The sequence below is a fragment of the Lacerta agilis genome, chromosome 9, assembly GCF_009819535.1.
Source record: "Lacerta agilis isolate rLacAgi1 chromosome 9, rLacAgi1.pri, whole genome shotgun sequence".
Classification (NCBI taxonomy): domain Eukaryota; kingdom Metazoa; phylum Chordata; class Lepidosauria; order Squamata; family Lacertidae; genus Lacerta; species Lacerta agilis.
Window position 1 is genome coordinate 57,057,525 of NC_046320.1, and position 25,271 is coordinate 57,082,795.

Genomic DNA, 25,271 nt, shown 5'->3' on the forward strand with positions numbered 1-25,271 from the left:
AAGGCCAGCCCTACCATTAGGCAGAGCAAAGAGCATGCCTTAGGTGGCAGATGCTAGGGTTGTGCAATGATAGCCCCCCCCCTATCATTCCCCTCTTCTGGAGACACAGCTATGGATTTTTGTGCTCCTACACTAACCTGCATCCCCCAGATGTAGTGAAGGGCACCATGCTATCACCACTGGAAAGAGTCGTGGCTTAGGGGAGAACATCTGCCTTCTAGGCAGATGGTCCCAGGTTCAATCCCTGGCATTTCTTGGCACATTCCTAGCCCAAAACCTTGGAGTGCTGTTGTCAAGTCTGTGTAAACTGTACTAAGCAGGCTGGACCAATTGTTTGACTGCGCATAAGGCTCTTATCACTGTTTAAGTAAGATTCAATTACCAGTCTGATTAGCTTTTGCATGTGGAATTGTGGGTGAGGAAAAGGAGACCCTTCACCTCAGTAGGAAAAATAAACAAATCATTGTGCTGACCTTGGCAAGCTCACTAGTGTAGCAAATACTCTGACTGGTAAAAAACAACAACCCAGGCTCAATCCCTGAAATCTCCAGGAAAGGCTGGGAAAGACTGCTATCTGAAACCTTGTATACTTGCTGCCACTCAGTGCCAATACTGAGCTAGATGAACCAATGGCCTGACTCGGCTTCTTGTGTCTTTTTAGCCACGCTAGATCTTTGCTATTCATCTCAACAACAAGCAGCAGCTGGCTGCCCCTGCAACCATGTCTCCATTGAAATGCCACATGAAGCTGCAAACAGGTATGCATTTTGTCATGCATAGTATTTGCCTTGGCTTGCCTGAGTAATCTGTTGCTAATTGCTATTGGCTTGGCAAGCAGTTACTCTGTACATGTGACAGTCTGTGGAAGCTGATTTCTGGCTGGGCTGGGGAGGCGCAGTGGGGCATTGCATGGTGAAGAGATGCCTTTCCATCTGGGCAGGAGATTGGACTTGACATCCTTGTGTTCCTTTTCAACCCTCCGGCATAGCTAAGCTGCTGTTAGCAGTCTATCGATTTGACCTGTCTGTAGTTCTGGGAATAACATCTAATTTCTGGCATTTCTTCCCCAAGTTTACTGGAAGTGACAAAGACTAAATTTCTCGTTCTGTAGCACTTATTTCCCCCCAATGTTTTGTGTCTGCAAGAAGTGACCGGAGAACTCTGCAGAGATTACCTCTGCTTGTTTTCTCCTTTGTTCAATTGTTTATGATTTGCTGTGCATAAGCACTAGACTTCTGAGGGCCACAAATTTCTATTAACAAGATATCACAAAGCCCCAGCAAATTGAAGAGCTTACTCTCACCCTCTCTTTCTTGTCTTTGGTCACAACAGTTAGGAATGAAGAGTCCAATTACACCATCACACTTATTCCCTTGGAAAGGTCAGATAGTGTTTCAGTCCCTCCAATATCACTGCAAATGGACTATGCTGGCTGTATTATTATTTTTTAAAAAAGAAGATTTCTCCTTAAACAGCCACATTTTCTGTAGTACCAAAGAAAGAAAGGCAACCACTTCAGAAATAGCTTCCACCTCCCCGTTATTCGAAGCTTTTGTGTTTCAGTGATTCACAGTAATTCTTGATCAGTTCTTGTGACTCATATACAAAGAGAATAAAAAACTGGAGAGGGTAGTACACAAGAAAAACACACAAAAAAACACTCTCAGTATCCAGTCATCAATATGTCTGCAATGGAGTGTTGCCATACTGGGATCTATGGGTTTATTTCAGGTGGAAAGTTAAATAAAATGTTGATATGACACATTTCAGAGAAGCATGATAAATTTAGCACCTGAAGCGTCTGAAAATTTAGCATCCTTGTTGGACAATACTTGTGCCAGGGGTGGGAGAAATGTTGGACTGCAACTCTCAACAGCTCTGACCATTGGCCATGCTGGCTGAGGCTGATGGGAGTTGGAGTTTGGAGGGCCACAGATTCCATGCCTGGCTTATACAGAAGGCAGTAAACAGAGCTCAGAAGTAAGTCCCACTGAGCTTAGCAAGATTAACTCACAAGGATAGGAGCAAGATGATGTATAGGGCTGCAGCTTTCTGGAGTGAGCTGGTGTAGCGTACTGTAAAGATACTGATAGCAGAATCCCATACATGTTAACTAATGCACTGTGTTAAGTGGAGCTTATCCTCTGCTCAGTGTGTGTACAGACTGCAGCCTGAGCTATGAATCAAGAAGTCCCTAGTTTGAATCGTGCCTGTGCTGAATCCTGTCCTCCTGATTTCTCAAAATCTTTAATCCCCTTAGGAAAAACGCTTCTGTTTCTTTTTTCTTTTTTGTTCCTCTTTCCAGGTAATTCTAAAATTACTTGATGATGGTGGTGAACAACAGCAACACCCAGATGCGGACATCATGGGGTCAAAGAAACCTTGCAGATTGCAAACCACCGAGAGATGATTTGTACAATAAAATAAAAGACTCTCTCAAACATCCCTTGTTAGGCTTTAAACTAAGGTAAGTGCAACAAAAATCCTATACCCTTCATTTATTTGAATCCCCCTGAAATTATTTTCCCCCTTTGATCATTTTTAACTGCATCTTTCATTTTCTCATTAATTGCCAGAGAATGGTTGAAAGAATGCAGATCTCTCCCCCCCCCCCAGCACAACACTAATCTTGCCTCTGCCCTGAACTCAACAGGTAGCTCTGGGCAAGCCCACTCCCCCGTCAGCCTATTCAATAATACTGGGCAAATAGTAATGTTTTTAAGTTCCTCCTGAAAGCTAATAATAGGGGAGACAGATGCACCTTACCAGGGAGGGCACTTCACAAACACAGAACCACCACCTCATTCAAGACTAAAGGGTGGGGAAAGGTTGTCAATCAATGGTTGGGGTGAATGAATAAATGACTACGAATGTGTCCTTAAAAGATCGGCAGTGAAATACAAACAATGAAAGATAGCCTTTAGGAGGTTTTTATATAGGAGGAGCTGTACCCCTGTCTTAGACAACAGCGATAGTAGCCCTGTTAGAGCATGGTGCTGATAATGCCAAGGTTGCAGGTTCGATCCCTGTATGGGAAAGCTGCATATTCCTGCTTTGCAGGACTAGATGATCCTCAGGGTCCCTTCCAACTCTACAATTCTTTGATTCTATGTGAGCCCTGTTGATTAATTTCTGGTTGAGCTGAAGGTAACAGGATCTCACGATGGCAGGAAAAAACCATTAAATTGTTTTGCATCCACTCACGCTTTTACTTGCTTGTTTTACTATAAAATTAAAGGTAATCTGAAGAATGTCTCATTCCCTCTCTCTCCCCCCCCCCTCTATTTATATCCAAAACTAAAGTAACTTGGACATCAGACACTTCTGAGAACTGGAAGCTCCCAATTATTTTGCAGTTACAAGGCCAGTAACCTCTGAAATCTATGAAATTTATCTTATTTCTCTTCTCTGTCTTTAAGACCATCTATGGTGTAGATCAGAAAGCAGAACAGAAGATCCTTGGCCTGTTAATAGAGAGTGGAGGGAAGTGAATGAGATCAGAATTCTTTTCCGTCACCTTATCCTTGACCTCACAGTAGATGGGACATGAACAGAAATGAACAATTGCTACAGCTCTATAGGAAATATAGGCCTTTGCATGATGTAGCCCTGATTAAACCTGCCAATTTTTTTGATACTTCACACAGTGCACTGCTGATTTTTAAGGCTTAGGACTGAACAGTGACCTTAATATTCATCGCATGCTGATCCCCACTGAACTGTGGGACATTTGCTTAGAACTCGCCCATACAATCAACTTATTTTATGCCACTATAATTATTTAAAAGAAAAGGGATTCTAATGTATTCTAAGCAATGTGACTTGGCAGGGACCTGGGGTGAGAGAACAGAATGGAAGAGAAACTATAACGTATTAAGCTGAAGTTGTGCCTACGTGTCAGAGGCTGCCTCAATTAAAGGTAAAGGTAAAGGGACCCCTGACCATTAGGTCCAGTCGTGTCCGACTCTGGGATTGTGGCGCTCATCTTGCGTTACTGGCCGAGGGAGCCGGCATACAGCTTCCGGGTCATGTGGCCAGCATGACAAAGCCGCTTCTGGCGAACCAGAGCAGCACACGGAAACGCCGTTTACCTTCCCGCCGGAGCGGTACCTATTTATTTACTTGCACTTTGACGTGCTTTCGAACTGCTAGGTGGGCAGGAGCTGGGACAGAGCAACGGAAGCTCACCCCATCGCGGGGATTCAAACCGCCGACCTTTTGATCAGCAGGTAGTCAGACATGCATAACAGAAGGGGACAGGTAGGCACACACAGAGCAATAAAAAAGGTCCCAGAGTTTTCACTGACCATAATAGCACAGAGTAGGAGTTTCTCCTCCTGCCCAGCACTTAGCCACCTATCCTCCCACAAGTGTTTTGTATCTACTTATCTATTTACTGTATATCTGTGGTCAATTTGTGTGGTGAGTGTGTGTGCACACGGAAGTGTTTGCTGGCCATAATCACTCGGCGATGCACATCAGTGCCATGCAGCCCATGACATGGGTAACCAGTACTTTAATATGGTTCTTGGGCCACTCCATTGGGACTCTCTGAAGCCATTTTGTCCCAATTTGCTCAACGTCTCAGCCTGGGGAAGAGCTCTATGGACAAAGGATTGTTCCTCAGAGTGGGGCATCATAGGGTTACCAGTATTGTTTCACTGCAATGGCAGGGAAAACTCAAGGAAAAGGGAGGAGATAGAGGATATCATAGCACTGAGAGGCATTTACTGGGCTGCCTCAAACAGCTAGATGCTTTTTGCTGGTGCTGCCTGATGTAATGTGAAACAATGATAACTTTTGGGCACTTAGAGTGTGCTTCTGTGTAATTGACTAAACTGTGCAGAAAGGCAGAAGATGCAAATAAATCCTTTTGGGAAAGAGTTAATGGCAAATGCCTGCTCAGTGAATTATTCTGATCTCTTTAAGAGGCTCCCAATGAGTCACAAAGTCTTCCTGGCATTTCCCTTCTCCCCAATCAAACATTTAATTTTCTCCGTCAGTTAGACTAATTTGTACTAGGCCTAATGGTGTTTCTTAAACAGAAGTGCCAACGGTTCGTCAAAATGCACCTCAAAAGTTATCCAGTTAAAGTACTTCCCCTGTATGATTTGTTTTATTAATTATTATCCCCAGTTTCACATCTCTTTCCATTATTCTAATGCAATTTAACCAAGGCCTAATGATGCTTAGGTAATGTGAAAACCAAAAACATTGTGACTCCTAATAGGAAAAGAGAGACCATCAGCTCTTTATCCTGGACTGATGTCATGAGAGCAAACTCACTCTCCATAAAGTGTGGTAAGAAAGTAAATGATATTGGTTAAAATGATTTAAAACCGATAACCGAAGTTGTGAATTGTTTCCATTGCGTTGTCAATACATATTACTGTATTGTGCTTGTTTCGTAACCCCCAAAATGCAGATACACACTTGAAAAATCATAAACATTTATTTGCAGGCTGTTTTCCAAGTAGCCAAGTGAAGCTTTAGCACAAAGAGGTGTCGCTTGGACTATCAAAGCCACCATAGTTTGGGCCAAGATTGGCCAAAGCTTGTAAGGCTCAGACCAAGAGATACATGCAAGAAACATAACATAACTAACCATTTCTATCCTTACCAGGCTTGCCTGTGTTTCTCAAAATCTGGTTTCACCTCCTTTTTTTCCACAGTCCCTAGTAAAGCAGCTGGTCCTTCCCTCCAACCACCCAACCTACAATGCTTAAGATAGTCCTTACTAATTTGGCCTTCTCAGTCAGACAGTAGCAGCTGCTGCCTTTACTTCCTCACTCAGGTTCCTCTGCTTTTCCCTTCTTTCACCACAGAACACTAGCTTTGCAGGTCATTTAGTCAAACCCCTTGCTCAATGCAGGAACTCCAGGAACGGCAATCCCGATTGGGTGACTGAAGACCTAATGCAAGGGGAAGATTATAATCTTGCTAGGTTATTGGTTCCATTGTCCATTGGTTCCATTGCTGAAATACTCTCACCATATTTTCTTCCAGACCTGCTGCCTTTTCTATCTTCCTTTCTTTAGCCATGCTATCTCAGAAGCCCCTTCCAGGGCTCTCTTTTCACCAAGCTTTACAATTTGTTACCTACCATAGGTCCCGTGTTGGCTGGCGCTCACTGGGACTGGCAGGATGAAAAGCAGGGGGATAAGCAGTAGGCGATGACAGAGCCAATGGCAGGCATAGACAACTATTTCTAGCTCTCCCCCCCATCCTATTCCCTCCTGAGATATAGAAAGGCAACACTGAAACTGAAGAGGAAGAAGCTGGTAGGCAGTACCACCATGTGGACTGCTAAGGTGGCAGGAAGGCAGACTGAAGTTGATGGAGCAGTGCTCCATTTGCCCTAATGGACCAGTCTGCAGTGCATAGGCCCTACCTCACGTCAACAGTATACACTCATTATTCCAAAGGCACTGAAAGGTGTTCTTCTCGCCCAGGTTTTCTCTTTTATTTGTCCCCTCTCCAACTCTTTGTCCCTTTTGCTTTGCAGTGAAGACCCTGCACCTAAATCCATTGTATGTTCTATCCACTTCCCTCACCTACGTCAGCCCTGAGATTAAGAGCCTCATGCTCTACCAACATACTTCAGAACCTTCCTTAGCCAACTAGAACTCACTCTGCTTTGACCTCCATTACCTCCCTCAGACATCTACACTTCAGCCTTTGGGCTGGTCAACAAAGCTGTTCTTTGCATGGTATAAGTCAGTTAACATCCCTTTGTCGCTCCAGTGTATGCTGCAGTCCCATGTCACTGCCACCTACAGGTTTTAACACTGTGAAGCTGACTACCTATATGAAATCCTGATATGCCATAAACACTGCCTTTCTTCTCCTTCTCCCTATCTTGGCGGAGGGGTGGAGAGGGAGAGAGAACGCATGAAACGCCATCAGATTTCAAATGGGTTCCCTATCACATTAAGAAATTTGAAATATTCATGTGAGCGTTTGTTAATTCCATCCTGCACAAATTTATCTCCGTTGGTACTTAGAATGCAGCAACTCAACTTTCCCATCAGAAAGACGAAGGATGATTTGAAAAACCCACATGAGAGCAGTCATGGAAAACTGTGCCAAGGGAGCTTTGAAAAACCTCTCTCATAAGAACACTTTCCATTGATGCATCTGCTTGCTAAAAACTGCTCTCTAGTTTCTCAGCAGCAGCATTCCTATTGGCCCTCTCTGCATCCATGGCCCTTCTCCCCTTATGACTCAGTCTTCAGTACTGATCATCTAATTATTTTCTCATTAATTCAAAAATATCTCTTCCTTGGTCTCTTTCACCTCTAGAGATCTTGCAAACATCTGTTCATCCAGATATGAGGCATTCCACTAGGCTAACCTAACTGGGTGGAAATCCAAAATATCCAAATTAAAAGCAGCTTCCTACATTATATTTCATACTTAAGCAGTTCCCAAGTAAACAAAAGACACACAAACATACCATCCTTTTTTCTGAATAGTTCACCCATGTAAAAAGCACAACTCTTGCCTACAAGAACAAAGCAAAGAACATGAGCCATGAACATGAAAGGAATGAGCCTCTTCCTGTGTGTATTTTGCCCACCAATAATAATAATAATAAAAAAATACGGTTTTGCACATGTGGGTGCCAGTTATCAGCGACCCTGTGCAGAAACATTTTTAATTGGGAATCTAGGCATCTGCCCAACATCTGTGCATCCAGGTGTGGAACTTGTCACTGGAAGACAATTCCTTCTGGGTGCAAACTGGAAACCTCCAGATTACTTTCCAGACTACACTACACAGGAAGGGGGCCTTTAAACATGCCCCCCCGTAATGTCATCCTGAAGGTTGCTCAGACGGAAAAGTGACCCCCAATCTCTGTTGTAGGAATCATCATACGTAAATATCATTATGTGATTGGAGGTTAGGCTGGGTGATCTCCAAATTGGTGATTTTTGACTCTAAGATTTCGGGAATGGGTTTTCCTTCAGTATGACTGGGATTTCTGCCCAAGGCATACCTGGTTAGTGCCCTGCATGTGTTAATCATCCTGGCAAAATTACACAAATGTTTCATAGTAATGGAGTCCTTGTACTAGCTAGAACTTCTTAGAAGGTCACACAGAAAGCCCCTGAAGAGGGTCACTTTGCTTGCAACTACCTGCCCCCATCACATTTACTTTCTCTGTAGCAGAACAACATTAGAACTGTGATTGGTAAGGAGGCCTGGCTGTTTCATATGCAAGAGTCTTGGGACAGGACAACCTGGGAATATTAGTAACAGGTGATAAGTCTTAAAATTATGTCAGATCATGAGCATGTTTGCAAATACCTGTAGAGCACAGGTAAAGCAGGGAACAAATTGGGAAATGGAAGGAAGTACGTCAATGAAGACAGTGGTGAGAAGGCTTTCTCACGTGTGTGTGTGTGTGTGAACTAGCCAGAATTCCAAAAGGGAAAAAAAAAAACTCTGGATGGCGTTGTAACAGATGCACTTAATAAATATGGCATAGCTACAGAGCAAGATATGCCTTTTGCTGGCTTTTAATGAATTCTGTAGAAATTAATGTTAACAAAACCAAATAAAGTACAGCCTAATTTAAACTGAATGGGCCCGGAGACATCCACACTATTCAACACAGCAGATAGGCAGGCATATTCTATGTGACTCATAGTGACTTACTGTACAGCTAATGCCAAGACAAATGATTGCTTAGTATGGGATGTACTGATGCCTGAAGTGAGGAAGACATTACAAAAATGTTTATCTGGCTTTGCAAAAGATATGCTAAGGCACATGTCTAAGAGCAGGGTATAAGCAGACATGAATTCAGATAATAAAGAATTCTGGATAATCAAAGCCTGGACAATGATGATTCTATATTGAATTTATCTCTTTTGTTTTATTCAGAAGGAAGATTGTACCAATCTGTTAGGGCAGTCAGTAATCTACCTTCTTTGAAAATACATTCAACCCCTTAGACCTTTCTATATGCACAAAGTCTGCAGTTGTCTGAATTTTCTATTTCCCATTCATTACCCAGTGCTCATCTTTATGAATGGCTCAATTCAGAAACAATGACAAACCATGGCTTGCATAATATTAATGTTTATTGTAACCCAAACCATGATTTGAGTTTCCAGAATGTATAATCATGGCATAGAGCTGCTTCTATACTTCCACATCACAGTTTCTGATTCTGGTTTGCAAGCCAATCTTAAACTGTGCTTTGTCAATTCAGACATCCCACCAAACCATGTTTTGTCAGGATGTGTGAACTGAGCCACTGTGGATTAAATGAAAACTTTAAAAACTTCACAGTCAAAATAACCATTGTTCAGAAAGACTCATAAGCAAGCACACAAACATTTCTGCAAGGCGTAATTTAAATCAAACCCTATGAATGATGCTTACAGCAGAAGTGCTGATTATTTCTTGCCTAGCTGTCTGACAGAGCTGCACAAAGCTCTGACGAATGCACACAGAAGAGTGAATACAAATAGAGGCTGTAGCCAGAATGAGGCATATTCATTTTGACATAATGAGGCACAACCATTATGAAGGCAGTGCAAAAGAAAACTCAGCAAAGTAAATATATAATTCTGCTGGATGTTGTAAACCCCAAACCCAACAAGATTGGACAAGAGAAAGCAGGGCTGTAATAGCAAAACTCTTCAGTCAGATCTTTACTCAAGCTGGATCTTCAGTGGTTGGGAAAGCCCATTTATTCCTCCACATTGTGCTTACATTTAGCAACAGTTTTGTGTGGATATGGAAAGAGCCATATTAAAATATAAAGGTATTTCCAAACATGACTGGGGGAAATAGGACCAATGATTCTGTCAGAACATAGTATTTGTAGCTCCACAAATTTGAATGAGATTTACTTGGACAATGTGAAGTTAGGGGGCCTCTCAGAGCCTTTGAAATGCACCTGGAAGTTCTTCAGAGAATGCATACCTTAAGAAATAGCAGAAGGTCTAAAAATATAACCTAATACCAAAGCACAGGCATGGCAATTCTGAACCCTGACCACAGGCACCACCTGATACCTTCATCATGCCAGGGTCCACTGGTGCTGATGCCAGCTTTGGCACTCCTGCCTGCCCACTTTCTCTGATGGCAGCTGGGTTTGGGAAGCTGCCTGCCATGAGAAATTTGCCACTGTGCTCTAGAGAACCCAATGGAGTGTTGTGTCAAGCCATTGTGGGAACTTAACAGAATGGTCAGCTTTCCAGGATGAGCTGCCACCTGGTTGCCCACGTTCAGAGAGCCACAGATGGGGGGTAGGGCAAACGCACCAAAAGGGGGTGCAGCAGGTAACACCTTGCCAGGAGGGATGGAGGCTCAAACCTGGCACCTCCTTGACCATAGAGTGAACATAATCAGATTTCTATTAAAACAATGCATTGCATATTTCAGGTGGACTATTACTTTATCCACATTACTTTGCCTGCTATTACAATGAGATTATAAGAAGTCTCAATAGTAGGCAACATCTAAGTAGATATGACAGCTACAAATCTATTCTATAGCTTAGTGCTAAGGTGTGAAAATGGACAAGAGCAGAACTGCATTCAAAAACTGGCTTGCTAAATTTATAAATGCAAGAAGTTAATGAAGATGGTGAGTGTCTTCTCTCTGAAGAGACCCATAAAACTAGAAGTGAACAGTGAGTTCAGTATTGCATTTATGCCCCTTGGTTCTACCCTTTCTCTAATGGGTTCCCAAAGTGAAATACAACCTCTCTACAGAAGGAAGTCCTGTTGCCAATATTCATGTGCATCTTCATTTGCAGATGACTGTGTTGTTGTTGAAGATCATCAGAAGACTCCCTGCTGCTGCCACCCCCCCAAAAAACCCTTTACTTTCTCCAGGGAAGTCATATCTGGAATTTCAAGTGAGTCTTGTGTGGCCCACTCTCCAGCATTTACTTAATTTGTTGGTCCCTCCACGTTATTCCAAAGTGGATGTTATTTAGCCGAGCTACTTCTTTGTTTTCTTCAAACACTCAGGTAGGTTATTACTTTTTTTAAAAAACAACAACAACAACTGGTAGGACAGAACATGATCCACATCAGCTCTAAAGCATTTGCTGTATTAGACAGCATACTGGATGACATCAACTGCTAAGTCTGGCCCAGAATGACTTAAAACAAATAATTTCATTATAGGAAAAAATGGAAAAGGAACCCTGTCTCTCAATATGACTATATGCAGCTGTCATGATCTGCTTCCCAGATGTGTAATATCAGCCAGCTTCAGCGTTATTGACCTCTGTGATGCTTCCCCAGTTCTAATGTAATCGCACTGTTTCTGTCTCCCCTCCCCTCACTTTTTACAGAAACTCCTGAAATAAAGCCACACATGACAACATGCAATTTCATGTCTAACCTCTTCTCCCAGTAAGAAGAAGAAGATGGGTGTATCACAGATTCCACCCATCCACCCACACAATTTACCTTTGTGAGAATACGTCTCTGTAAGGGCTCCCATGCTGAAGGGCGATTCCATAGCCTCGATCTGCAATAGTGTTTCCAATAGTGTAGAAGGAACAATCTGGATCATTCAGAGCAACATATTCCAAAACTGCTGCATCCCACACAAAGGCATAATTTCCATATTTGACCTGGTTGGGGGAGAAGGAAAAGGAAAGCAGATGCTGAAATTTCACTTCTAGTGCTCCAAGAAGAGGTAAAAATTAGACCCTCTGAAAACTGATCAGGCTGGGTGAGGGTAAATATTCTCCAGCACCATTTTCAGTGTATACAAAATATGAATAGATACCCCTGTCAGAAGCTCCCTGCAATACAGAAGCATATTTATTTATTTGCCTAATTTACACCCCACCTTTTTTCTAGGGTGGAACTCAAGATTATGCATGTAGGGATTCCACAGAAGAGGTCTCCCATCCAGGCACTGACCAGATCTAAATCTGCTTCTGCTTCAACAAGGTTGCTGTACTTCGTGCCTTCAAGCCATGGTTTGGGGCAATATTAAGAAACACTACTATTGTCATAGGTCCTTGGATGTAGCTTCCAGTACTTATTTATTCTTAAATATATATATTTAGCCAGTCCATTCCAAGGTGGGTGACAACATGGTAAAAAAACAACAATTTTTCAGCTCCCAATTGCAATGGCAGCTAACATCCCATAAATGAAGAGGCAAACAAATAGTTTTTTTGTGTGTTTTTTTTTGCACCAAAAATGTCAGCAATAGACATATGTGCAGGGAGATGGAATTCCACAACCAGGACACCACTACTGAGAAAGCTTCACCACCCAATGTATTTTCCCCAGTGGTGGGACAATGAGAAGGGACTCAACCCCTGATTTAAGGATCTGGGAAAGCTAGTGTTTCTTTAAATACTTGGGCCCCAAGTCATTTAGCATACCACTCAGCTGTCCTGCTTTGAGCAGGATATACCCGATTTAAAGAAGCCATCTTGGCTTCTGGTTGGATCCTGGGATGTCCTGTTTGGGTCCTGCAAGAGCATGGCCCCCAAAGATGCCTGTTGTGGGGGGGGGGCTATGCTCCTGCAAGAGCCCTGAAAGCCGTGCATCCTGATTTTCCTCTGTGGCATGTTGGAGGGTATGCTTTATTATGCCTTCTGTTTAGGGCCTCCAATTGTGGTTTTCACTAACAAGCCTGGAAAGCATGCCTCATAATGATACCCAAGCACAAGTTTTATCATGCTCTACACCTGATGTGAGAATCTGTCTGATACCAAGTAACACCATTAGTTCATCTAGTTCTGTATTGGCTGCACTGACTGCGAGTGGATCTGAGCTATGCAGGGGTAGAGGCCAACCTCACACAGAACTTCCAATTCTGGTAGGGGCTCTGTGTCCTTTGTAAAGTGTAGTTCTGCCCTTAGATTAAAAATGAAAATTCCTATTGAAAAGCAATGGAAGAATGGGAAAGGAGCTGATTGTCAACTCTGTACCATCTCTCCATATTGTCCCTGTACCTGCTATTCCCCAGCGGCATACATAAAAGTTCTGCTCTTCCATTAAGTGATTCCATCAGTCAGTCAAGCATCGAGAGCACCAGCTTGATTTTCTACACACAGCCTGTTCTCTGGCTGCCTGGAGAAGTCGTGTTTCTTTCTCTCCCTAGTCCCACACAACACTTTCTCCTCAATACCTCCATCCAATTACACCGTCTCCAAAGGAAACAAGCTCATTAAATGTACAAAGTCAACATGGAATAAATATGTAACAGCTAAGTATAAAAGAAACAATACAAAACAGGCTGTCTGGGGCCAGGCAAACCAAAAGGGAACGGAGGGAAAAAAGATACTCACACACAAACTAAATAGAATAATAAATCACATGGTATCATTATATCATGCTTGACGATATAGATGATATTTGCAAAATCTGTTTACATACAGGAGTTACTGAAGTGCCTCTTCAGACCAGTTCCTCATTTCTAAGATGTAACACACAGGAGACACTTTTGTTTGGGATGTGTTACTCTCCACCCCACCCGCAAGAGCAATACATCTTTCCTTAAGTAAACAAAGCAAGCCTGGAGAGAAACTGTATTTTCTTCATGGCCATTTAGAGCTGAAGAAGTGTTTCTGAGAGGAATTTTAGAAGCAGAAATAAGGAAAGCATCTGAAGCGCTTTGGGCATTGCTAACCTCAGGCTGTAAAGACTCATAACAAGCTCAACTCTGACACTAACATGGCCCAGTCAGGCGGAATAGGTACTTCTCTGTGGTGGCACCCTGACTGTGGAATCCCCTCCCCATAATGCTGTGGTTGTCCTGCACATTAAGAACCTTCTACAATCCACTTATCCCACTGAATATGCAAAGAAACTATGCCACACTTTCTCTAAGAAGCTACTGTTTACCGTACGCATATATAAGGGTCTGGTGAGTTCTGCTTCAGTGTATCTGAAGAAATGTGCATGCACACAAAAGCTTATACCAGAACAAATGTAGTTGGTCTATAAGGTGCTACTGGACAATTTTTTGTTTTTTATTATTATTTTTTCGACTGTGTCAGGCCAACACGGCTACCTACCTGAATTTTTTACATCAATTGAAGATGCACTTGTTTGTCCAAGGCTTTGCAGCAGCGTGGTTGAGGGTTTGATGTCTTGGTACTCCTCAATACTAGAAATTGTTTTTAGCTGATATTATTTTGTTTTAAAATGTTTGTATTGGTTTATATAATAATCTATACCTATATTTTGGAAAGTGGTTTGTCCATTTACTATGATTTCGGACACCTCTTAAGCTATCATAACCAAATTTTGCACTACAGTTTATGAGATCAAGTAGTAGGTTTTCAGCTATGTTTGGATACAACTGGACACCATTTGGAATCAAAAGTCAGCATACAGAACCTTTCAAAATTGCACTGCTTTTTTGGTTGCTTAGAATTCCTAAGCAATGCTTGGTACGAGACTGCTAGTTGATTATCCTTTTGACCACGTTCTATGCTACCCTGGGCTCCTTAGTGAAAAGTGTGGACTAGAAATACAATCAATCAATACCCGTAACTGTTTATGGATTTTGGAAGAAGGCAGTCTGATACTTTGCTGTCCTGCACAAAGGATTTAGACGCAGCCTCTGTCCTCTTTTCTCACCTGGTTCCCCCACAACTGTTGACTTTGATCTCTAGCATGGCAATTCAGATTCAGAACAGGAGCCATGAGCTAGCAGCCCATGGTTCCAATGTCATCTCATTTTTGGCCTTATGCAAATTATTGCCTCTTAGTCTCAAACCCCACTTGCAATGGCCAGACAACAGAGCTGGCCTATCTTAAAGGATTATGAGAAGAATTAAATGGGATACAGTGTGAGTGCTCCAAGTATGTTTAGCAAGAGCATGGTGCAAATGCTTTGTAGTATTATGGACTCAACCATACTGGCCATTTTTAAAAATAAAAATAAAAATCAGTATATGTACAATGTTAAGATTAAAACTATGGTGAAAGGGGCAGCTGGACCTGCAGTTGGTGGAAACCATTCTATTGGAAACACTGGCTGCTGCTACCTAATGCCTGAAGATGTTCTTTATACCTATCCTTGTCTACTGGTAAAAATCATTGCCCAGACTACATCTAGCAAATTAATATACCCCTAACTCCCCTAGCCCCTCTATGCTGATGAACTACAACTCCAAGGATCTCTGACCATTGGCCATGCTGGCTGGGGCTGCATCTGGTGGGCCCCAGGTTCCCTGCCCATCATTGAGATATTGCTATTGGCCTGGTTGCTCTGATGTCATGGAAGGGCAAGGCAACCTTGAGTAGCCACACATAGAAGATTGGCAAGCAAAGAGTTTAAATTCCAAGTCTGTGATCAAGTTTTGTTAAATCGACTCATCCAAGTGAACTGAATGAAACCCAGATTATTCTTGCTATATATAGCATTTTTATAACTAGGCCTCAGTAAAATGGGCTGGAGTAGATGAACTTTAAGTTCCCTTTTAGTCAGCCCTGTTATTGTATGACCCAGCAACTGCATGTGAAAAGGAAACCTGCTAAAGATGGAACTCAATCATTCTAATATCACTCACTGCTCATGGCAGATTTGTATTCCTGAATTCTACATTTCCACATCATTATATTGCCATTTCATGTGGAGATAATGGCATTTCAGGGTGGCAGCAAATTGGAATGTGGAGCACACGCTACCTCCCGAGCACACAGGAGCAGCAAAGCGAGATCGGCATGAAGGAAGCATATTGTCATTCAGCAGGAATCATGACTTTGTAGTCAATCAGGATGGAAAGCATTAGCACTACAAACCATACCCTTTGTCTCTCTACCACACTTTGCTAGCATTAACACATCTACCACCAGGGAGAGGCTGCAAAAACGGGGGTGGGGTGGGGGGGGTGGAATGGAAAGTCTGAGAATATGATGAAAATCTCCCATTCTGTATCACAAACCCAACCAGTGAGTGCATGAGTTCATAAAGGCCATCTCTGCTTTTCCAGTTCACTGGACATAAGTGAAGACAGTACAGTGATTATCTAGCCAAACTAATTGACTCCCTGTTGTTGTTGTTTGTCTCAGACAACTCAGCTGGAGTTGCCATTATAATGGGATCTATTTTGCATTATTTGCATCCCACGGAAATGTCTAAGCACATCACTAGTGATACATCAGCAGGTCCACATGAGTGGGTGTCAATGACATGTTCTAGGACTCCCCTCACTTAAGAAACATAGCTGCCACACATAGAGCCAGGCTGATTCTACTTAGAGCAGGGATAGGGAACCTGCGGCTCTCGAGATGTTGTTGAACACTTCCCATCATTGCTGACCATTGGCCATGCTGACAGGGACTGTAACCACCATCTGGAAGCCACAGATTCCCCATCCCAGACTTCTGCCGGAGCTGTTCCAAGAACAAAGGCTTTGTACTAGATTTGGAGAGCATGAAATGCATGACGATTTATTTATACATTTGCTTACCTGCCCATTACAATAAAAATAAGTCAAACAAGTAAATCAATTCCAAAACCCGACTATATAAGCTTATTTAAGACATGGCACGAGTTTATTTTAGAAGTGCTGATAACATTCCTATGGTTTTTTTCACTAGCTTCTGCCACTGCTCCCTTGGGTGGTCAACAGCCCAAGCCAATTCCCAGCACTTATTTAGAGTGTTTATTATGTGCTGTGTGATACTGTTCCATTTATACTCATTCATACAGCTTAGTTCATCAGAGTAAATAGCTTGGAATCGTGGTTTTAATAGTCAACCTGCCAAGGATATGAATGCACGGAGCTGCATCATACTGAGTCTGACCAGCTAGCCCAGTGCTGTCATTTCATTAGCCCATGAAGCCCGGCATTGCCTACTCTTACCAGCAGGATAGTCGAAAGGGCTGTTTCCCAGGCTTGCTGCTTGAGACCTTTTGACACTGGAACTAAACCTGGGACTACTCTGCTTGCAAAACATGTGATCTATGACGGAGCTCTGCCCCTTCTTAAAAACATAAGAAGAGCCTGCTGGATAAGGCCAATGGTCCACCTAGTCCAGCATCCTATTCTCACGGTGGCTAACCTGATGCATGTGGGAAACACTAAAGTAGGACCCGAGCACAACAGCACTCTCCCCTCCTGCAGTTTTCAGCAAACTGGTATTCAGAAGCATTGCTGTGGGGGCACAGCATAACCACCGTGTCTAGTAGTCATTCATAGCCTTATCCTCCATGATTCCAAGCTATTCACTCGGATGAGCTAAGGGCCACTCTGTTTATTCATTGCGAGTACATGAAAGAGAGGTTTTTCATAGCTTTAAACCGTTCCACGAAGAAAAAGACACAGCCCCTCCTATTCCACCACTTTGTGTTTTGCAACAGCGTTTACTGCTGTTAAGAAGAGCTGTGGTGCTTCAGGGATGCTGTTAGATTAGACAGGCAGATCACAGAGACACATTTTGCAGGCAGAAATATAGAATGACATACTCTTTTACCTTGGCTCACAGCTGCAGGCCAGGCAGGCTCATGAGTGAATGCAGGAGAGAGAGAGAAAAAATGCTCTCCCGCCATACAAACACCAGCTTTACCCGGTGCTGCAGTTTGCCTCTGATCAGGTCTTTATGTGTCAGTTTTACTTACCTCATTCTAGATGTCAGCAGCTTCCAGCCATGAAACATTTGTATGCTGCACCCACTCCCTTTTCTAAGCATTCCAGAAAGAATTCAGGAACACAGTTTGCTATCCTGCTAGGGTAGCTCAGTCAGTAGAGCAAGAGACTCTTAATCTGAGGGTCGTGGGTTTGAGCCCCACGTTGGGCAAAAGATTAGTGCATTGCAGGGGGTTGGACTAGATGATCCTCATGGTCACTTCCAACTCTACAATTCTATTATCTCCATTAATGCTAATGGATCTACTCTGAGTAGGAGTAGCATTGAGTACCATCTGGGGTAGTTAAATGTAGCCTGCTGTTCCACACAGAGCTAAAAAGCTCCCAAGGCAGTTTTTACGGGATTAGACTTGCGTCTGGATGAGAACCCAACAGAGACTTGTGGTGCAATTTATATAACTACACAGGAAATGAAAGTAACCACAAGAAGTCTTAGTTCCAACTAAGAGACAATAACATCAAGAGAAAATATTTAACTTCATAATTACCAGTTACTACAAAATGATAATTGATGGGATAAAAGCAGATGTGGAGAGGGAAATTTACCGGTAACCCTTATCTAGCTGTGATGCTGAGGAAAATTCCTATTTGCTATGGGGAGGGGGAACCTTAATTGATGTAAACACTGCCAGGTTTGCACCAAAGTAACTGGACACAATCTAGCACAGAATTAGGCATTCTTATGTCTTTTGAATTCAATGAGGTTATAGAAACCTAACTTTGTACTGGACTGTGGCCATTGCTGGTTTAGATGTTAAGATTCCATTAAACAAATAACCCAAGATTGCATCGACCTCCCTGGTCTGACATTTTCAGCGTTATCTGAGGGTATTTCAAAAGAGTTTCAAAATTCTGTACGATCCTTTTTTCTTGCTTGAAAGCAGCCCCATGTGTCAACTTGCTTTCCCCACATAGATCGCTCTCCTCTTAAGTCTTGAGACTCACTCCCAGTCCCTTCAAAGGAACTCTTCAAAGCTGCTGGGGGCATGAACAGAAGAGCAATGGGCCAAACTTGATTTGTGTAGTTGTGAATTGCCAGAACTTTTTTCCCTTCAAGCTAGAGCTTCATTTCCATTAAAAAAAAACACTAAAAAAAAACTTAGTTCAGTTTTAATGTTTTGCTGTAGGAACTTAGGAAGCTTCCTTATGCTGAGCCAAACCATTGGTCTATCTAGCTCGGTGTGGTCTACAATGATTGGCAGTGGCTCTCCAGGGTTCCAGGCAGGAGACACTCCCCACCCCAACCCTAACTGGAGATGCTGGGGATTGAAACTGGGACTTCCTGCATGCAAGGTCTGAGCTATGGCACTTCCCCTAAACAGTGATGAATGAGCTGCAAACTCTTGTTCAGTTTCAGTTTAGAGACCAGAAGCACTTGTGGCCTTCAGAAGTTTCCCAGAGCTATTCAAACCTCAGGCAGTTTGACTGCCTTCCAGCAGTGGCTGATAGGCAGGGATGTCACTGCACACCTGGTCTTTCAGCAGTGGCATTGCTGTGCTTACCAGGTGGGTGGGGGACTTCCCACTGCCTTCCTCCTCCTAGTACATGCAGCAACACTGCTGATAGGGTGTGTGGTGCCTTCTCACTGGCCACTCCTGCTGCCTGTTTTTCTGGCCTTCAGAAGGAGGACTCAAGCCATCAGGGCAATGGGTTGCAATTTCAGAGGAACTTCTGGTGGCTTCTACACTAGAACTTAACATTTTATTTATTCTGTCTATTAGATTTATGTCCCTCTATATCTCTCTGTAGCTGAGTGGCTCACGTGTTTTCTTTTAAATGCGTTAAATAAATAAAAAGCTCCCAAATCTAACGGAAATAGAATTTTGATAAATATTCCACACATGCATGTTCTTGCAAGGAGGTTAAGGTCCAGTCTCCCCAAAGCTGCTCGTCTGCTAGCCAGTGATGGAGCTAGGCTGTTCCTTCCAAATGAGACCACTTCAACTATTTGTCCATCTAGCTCAGTAAATATTGTCTGCTCTACCCGGCAGTAGAAGAAGAAGAGGAGTTTGGATTTGATATCCCACTTTATCACTACCCAAAGGAGTCTCAAAGCTGCTAACATTCTCCTTTCCCTTCCTCCCCCACAACAAACACTCTGTGAGGTGAGTGGGGCTGAGAGACTTCAAAGAAGTGTGACTAGTCCAAGGTCACCCAGCAGCTGCATGTGGAGGAGCGGGGACGCGAACCCAGTTCACCAGATTACAAGTCTACCACTCTTAACCACTACACCACACTGGCTCTCTACTCTTGGAGTAGCTCTCCAAGCTCTCAGACAGAGGTCTTTCTAACTGCCTGCTGCCTGATCCTTTTAACTAGAGATACCAGAGATTAAACATGTGACATTCAGACTCTCCAGGGTTTCAGGCAAAGGGCATTCCCAGGCTTACCTGTAGATCTAAGGAATAAACCTGGGAAATTCTGCACGTAAACCATATACTGCGCTACTGAGCTATAGTCCTTTCTGCTGATTTATGCACTGCATGGTTGTAGCTTAGTGGCATAGCATCTGCTTTGCATGCAAAAAGTCCCTGGTTTAATTCTTGGCACCTTCAGGTAGGGCTGAGAATGTCCTCTGCCTTAAACCTTAGAGAGCCACTGCTGGTCAGTGCAGACAATATTGAGTTAGATGGACCAATGGATCTGACATGGTAAAAGGCAGCTTCCCATGTTCCTAACACATTGTGTGACCTCTTCCTATGGCCAGAGCACTCAATAACTATAATATGGCATGGTTGTGAAATTACAGAAGAGGTAGCAATAGGGCATGACTGAAATAACTCGTTGGGAACCAGATGTACAAGGGAACTGTTCCCCAGTTCAGTAAGCATCTCCCAGACCCTGATCCTAGAAAGCATCTATTGACAAAAAGGCTGTGGATCACTGACCAAGCATCTGCTTTGCATGCAAAAGATACCAAGTTCAATTCCTGGCTTCTCCAGCCTGAAACCTTGGTGATCCACAGCCAGTCAATGTGGCTAGATGGACCCAGGGTCTGGCTTAGTATAAGGCAGCTTCTTATGTCCTGTCCTTTTCAGTGCACACTGGCTTAAATCTGGTAGCTTTGCGAGGCCTTTGGTATCATGGTGTCTGTATGGAGATATCTCGAAACCAGTCGTTATGGTGCTGCGTTGGAATGTCTGTTTCTATCTTTGGCTGTAAACCAGAGGCAAAACAAGTATCTCAACAATAGATAATATGGCTTCCTGGAATTGAGCCTTCTTCTATCAAACACTCCCTTAGTGATGGATGTTGGGATCAGAATGTATTGTATTATGCCATCAGTTACATGACGCCTGCTCTATACCAATTTCAGCATGCTTTATCTATCAAACCTGGTGAAATTTATATCCAAGCAGATGTTTATTACACCATGTGACACATTTTATATCCATTATGTGATCTATGTTCTTCATTTTGGCAGGCTGTGCCATACATCTTTTCTGTAAGCGCTTTTATTTGTTCTTATATATGTTTTGCCATATTTTATGTCCCAACAGGTCCCCATTTTTGCCTTACAGCTCACTCAAGAAGAAAGGCCACGCGTAAAAATTCTTATGGTCCAATTCCCTTTTTGGTGCATGCGAAGGTATAACGCCATCCTACCTGCTGACACTTGATTTCAGTTGGGAGAAGACTTGCTACTCTGCTCAGTACTATGAGACTTCCATCCCAATGAACTTGTTTGATTTGGGAAACAGAAACAGGAACAGATGTAAGCAATGAAAGGTAGTGTGGCATGTTCAGAAGGAGGTGGAACTGTTCATCAAGTTCTTTTTTCCTTTATGGGGCACATTCACTCTCACAGAATTCTTTTGGCATTTCAGCTGTGATCCTAGATGAAGGTGGGAAAAAAATTCAGCCTCAGGGTCTCCTTTTTTCTGGGTAAAGTTCCAAAGGCTGTGGTGGGTGGGGCTGGAAGCAAAAGTGTGTGGAGCGCTGAATGCAAATGTTTAACCTTTGTACAGTAGGCTGGTTTCTACGCACACTCAACACATCCTTCTCTATCTTCTATCCAGACAAGCAAGAACATTATCAGGGTTCAAGGACAGAATTCCAGCCAGGGAAAAACTGTTGGAGAGCAACGTAGGACCAATGAGGAATGTGGTCTGGGAGACTTTCAAGAGCCAGACAGAAAGGCTGCATTTGTCGCCTCTGTTCCTGAGGTTCCCCTCCCTTGTCCTAGAAACTCAGATATCAGATGTTACCAAGAATAACTTGCATTACGTTAGTCTAACCTGCAGAGTGTGGTTGCCATAATCAAGACACCATACCCACCGAGACTATGACACTGGGGGACTCCACATACACATCATCTCAGGATCCTTCACAGTTATCTCCACACCTCAAAGGCAGAGTTGACAATGGGTCCTGAACCATTTGGCAGCTTGAGGCCTCCCTTCAATCAGCGCTGCTCTGGAACTGGATACCAGCAATGGTACCTTCTCCAAATAAGTGAGGCAGCAGGACCCCAGTTACTGTTGCATATCCATAAGGAAATCTCTTAGCTCATATCCTGCTTATATATTCTGTTGCCCATGCCTTGCCAGCCAGTGCTTCCGCTCACACAGGTCTTCTGGCCTAGAACCTGCCCAGTTGCCTGTATCTTAACAGAATCCTTCCCAGTCCCCCTGGTGCAATGAGGTACTGTGGAGGGGGCTTTCCCCACACAAGCAACACATAGCAATCCCACTAGCAATCTGGCTTCTGGTCTCATATTAGAGACTGTGTGTATATGAGAAAACTCTGGTGCTGTGCACTATTTTTATTCATGTGTACAACATACTTAAAAAATACAACTGCAAAGACATTCCATCTTACGGGCACGGTCGTGAACAAACCAGGCCCTCTAATTTATGTCCAGGCCAAAGCCCCTTGGTAGCAGTACAGAAGCTTGTATTATACAGAGGCTTATCTGTTGCTTGTATTATGGATGCATTGTATTTTGTAGTCTTCTTGATATATTGCCAGTTATTTATGTGCCACTCCATGCTATACTCCACAGAATACACACAGTATGTTTGCTTTGATTAAAAAGCATTCCTGGGGGGATAGGGAGGAACTTACACACACCAATCAACCATCCCGTAGTAGGAAAGTGGAAGTTGAAGAAGCAATAAACTATTCCCTCCCACCAATGCTTTGGCATCAAGCTGAGAAAGGCCTGATGTTAATCTCGACCTCCTTCTTTTGCAGGCTGTGAAGGAAATAAAGTGTGATTGCAGCCCAGATAAGATACTCTCAGACACACTTTTTCAGACATTCCCCCCACTATATATCAACTATTAGAAGGAAATTGATTTATAAAGCCACCACATTTTTGAAGTAGAAAGCCATGCCATCTATTGCAATTTCTTTAGTAAAAGTATTAAATATGTTGGGACCACATTCCACAGGATGGTTTAGGAGCCCGCTTTCCCTCCCCATCATCAGCCATGCACATGCTGATAACTGCAGACTGGCCTTTACTTACAACAGGGGGCCAATAGTTCACTCCTACTTAGTAATGAGGGTGAAAGAGGAAAGCGCAAAATATGGTCTGAAGCTCAACATCAAAAAAACTAAGATCATGGCCACTGGTCCCATCACCTCCTGGCAAACAGAAGGGGAAGAAATGGAGACAGTGAGAGATTTTACTTTCTTGGGTTCCATGATCACTGCAGATGGTGACAGTAGTCACAAAATTAGAAGACGCCTGCTTCTTGGGAGAAAAACAATGACAAACCTAGACAGCATCTTAAAAAGCAAAGACATCACCTTGCCGACAAAGGTCCGTATAGTTAAAGCTATGGTTTTCCCAGTAGTAATGTACGGAAGTGAGAGCTGGACCATCAAGAAGGCTGATCACCGAAGAATTGATGCTTTTGAATTATGGTGCTGGAGGAGACTCTTGAGAGTCCCATGGACTGCAAGAAGATCAAACCTATCCATTCTCAAAGAAATCGGCCCTGAGTACTCACTAGAAGGACAGATCCTGAAGTTGAGGCTCCAGTACTTTGGCCACCTCATAAGAAGAGAAGACTCCCTAGAAAAGACCCTGATGTTGGGAAAAATGGAGGGCACAAGGAGAAGGGGATGAAAGAGGATGAGATGGTTGGACAGTGTTCTCGAAGCTACTAACATGAGTTTGGCCAAACTGCGAGAGGCAGTGAAGGATAGGCGTGCCTGGCGTGCTCTGGTTCATGGGGTCACGAAGAGTCGGACACGACTGAACGACTGAACAACAACAACTTAGTAATCTGCCCCACCTTCTCTTCTGTTGAGTCATGGTTTGCAAGTTACTCCAGGCTTTAAAAGACTGGTCAAACAGAGGGAAGACCTCTATTGATCTCTAGGAGTGTGTGTGTATGGATCATGGTCAAAATAAATTTAATGCAACTGTTTAATAAACAAGGTCAAGTGACAACATACCAGAATCCTTGCATTTAGACCTGCTGTTTCTCAAAGGCTTATGGCTCCACTGTCCCTTCAAATTTTTCATCAACTTAAAATGAATGGCAACAGGCCTGCCTCTAATAGCAGTCACAAGGACATCCTGTCCAACACTGTTACTCAGTGTCCTCCTATACATACATAGCCAAAATGAAAACTGGAGTGAACATTGGCATTACTCATCAGCCTTAAAAGAAATACTACTTTTAACAATGGAACTCTGGGCCAGGGAGCTAAATGTGCAAGAAAAAAGGTCACATACAATCAGAAGGAAGTAACACCTCACTAGGGTTGCCAAACATGACCCTCTCTCCAGGTTGCTGTCTTTACCAGATTGCAACCTTTTCCCCTCCAGGTCTGGAGGGAAGTAAACTCTAGTTTTGTCTTCTAGCTAACACTGTAGAAGCAGGAGGAGGAGCCCCACCCACTTGCTTTCTGGCACAAAGCCCCATCTCCTAGGAGTTCTTAATGGGCCATCACATTCCTTTCTTTTAAAAAATGGCTCGTCTCCCAGGCAGTTTCCTGAATACAGGAAGGTGAGTCCAGGGATTAGGAGTCTGGCATACTGTTTAACTACCCAAACCTTGATTAAACTCTAACAGCTACTGGACCCAGGAATTTAGGGGGATCTGGCAGCCACAAACTCATAATACAACCAACTAGTATAGAACTTCTGGTTGAATTAGGAAGACAGTGTGACTATCTGAGCAATTGCAAAAGAACAGAAGAGGAGCCTGCAGGATCAGGCCAATGACCCAGGCAGTCCAGCAGTCTGTTCTCACAGTCGCTGACCAGATGCCTGTGGGAAGCCTACAAGCTGGACAGGCAGACAACAGCACTCTCCCCTCCTGTAATTTACAGCAACTGGTATCAGAGGCACACAACTGTTCTCCAGTTCATCAATTATAAAAGCTTATTTCTGTTCCTTAGCTACACTCTTATAATGTAAGCACAATATGATGACACTTCTGTGTGGTGGGGTGGTGGGGCTTAGCATTTAGCAGCAGATTTATGGCAGAAATCGACCACAGTAGCTTTCACACTTCTTCACTAGTAACTCAGCATTAAATTTCATTACTGCTGTGGTTCAGCAGTGGTTCTAAAGAGCATCTCAGCGAAACCTGCTTTCAAGGGAGAGCTCAAGTGGTCATGGAAATAAAATGGCTTCTATCATCCCTGGCAGAAATTTCTGTTAGGACATGTTTATCAATGGCAGGATTCTCGATTTAAATGGCCC

The 25,271-nt window shown here is 43.2% G+C and overlaps 1 protein-coding gene across 4 annotated transcripts in view; it reads right to left on the reverse strand.

Moving 5' to 3' along the window:
• The window catches only part of GRID2 (glutamate ionotropic receptor delta type subunit 2), a 657,599-nt gene that overhangs the window by 88,422 nt on the left and 543,906 nt on the right, over nucleotides 1-25,271 (reverse strand). For all 4 annotated transcript variants that reach the window (XM_033160571.1, XM_033160569.1, XM_033160568.1 and 1 more), the window contains exon 13: nucleotides 11,442-11,608. In XM_033160571.1, the coding sequence (XP_033016462.1) occupies nucleotides 11,442-11,608 (167 nt within the window). The remainder of the gene's footprint in view (nucleotides 1-11,441; nucleotides 11,609-25,271) is intronic.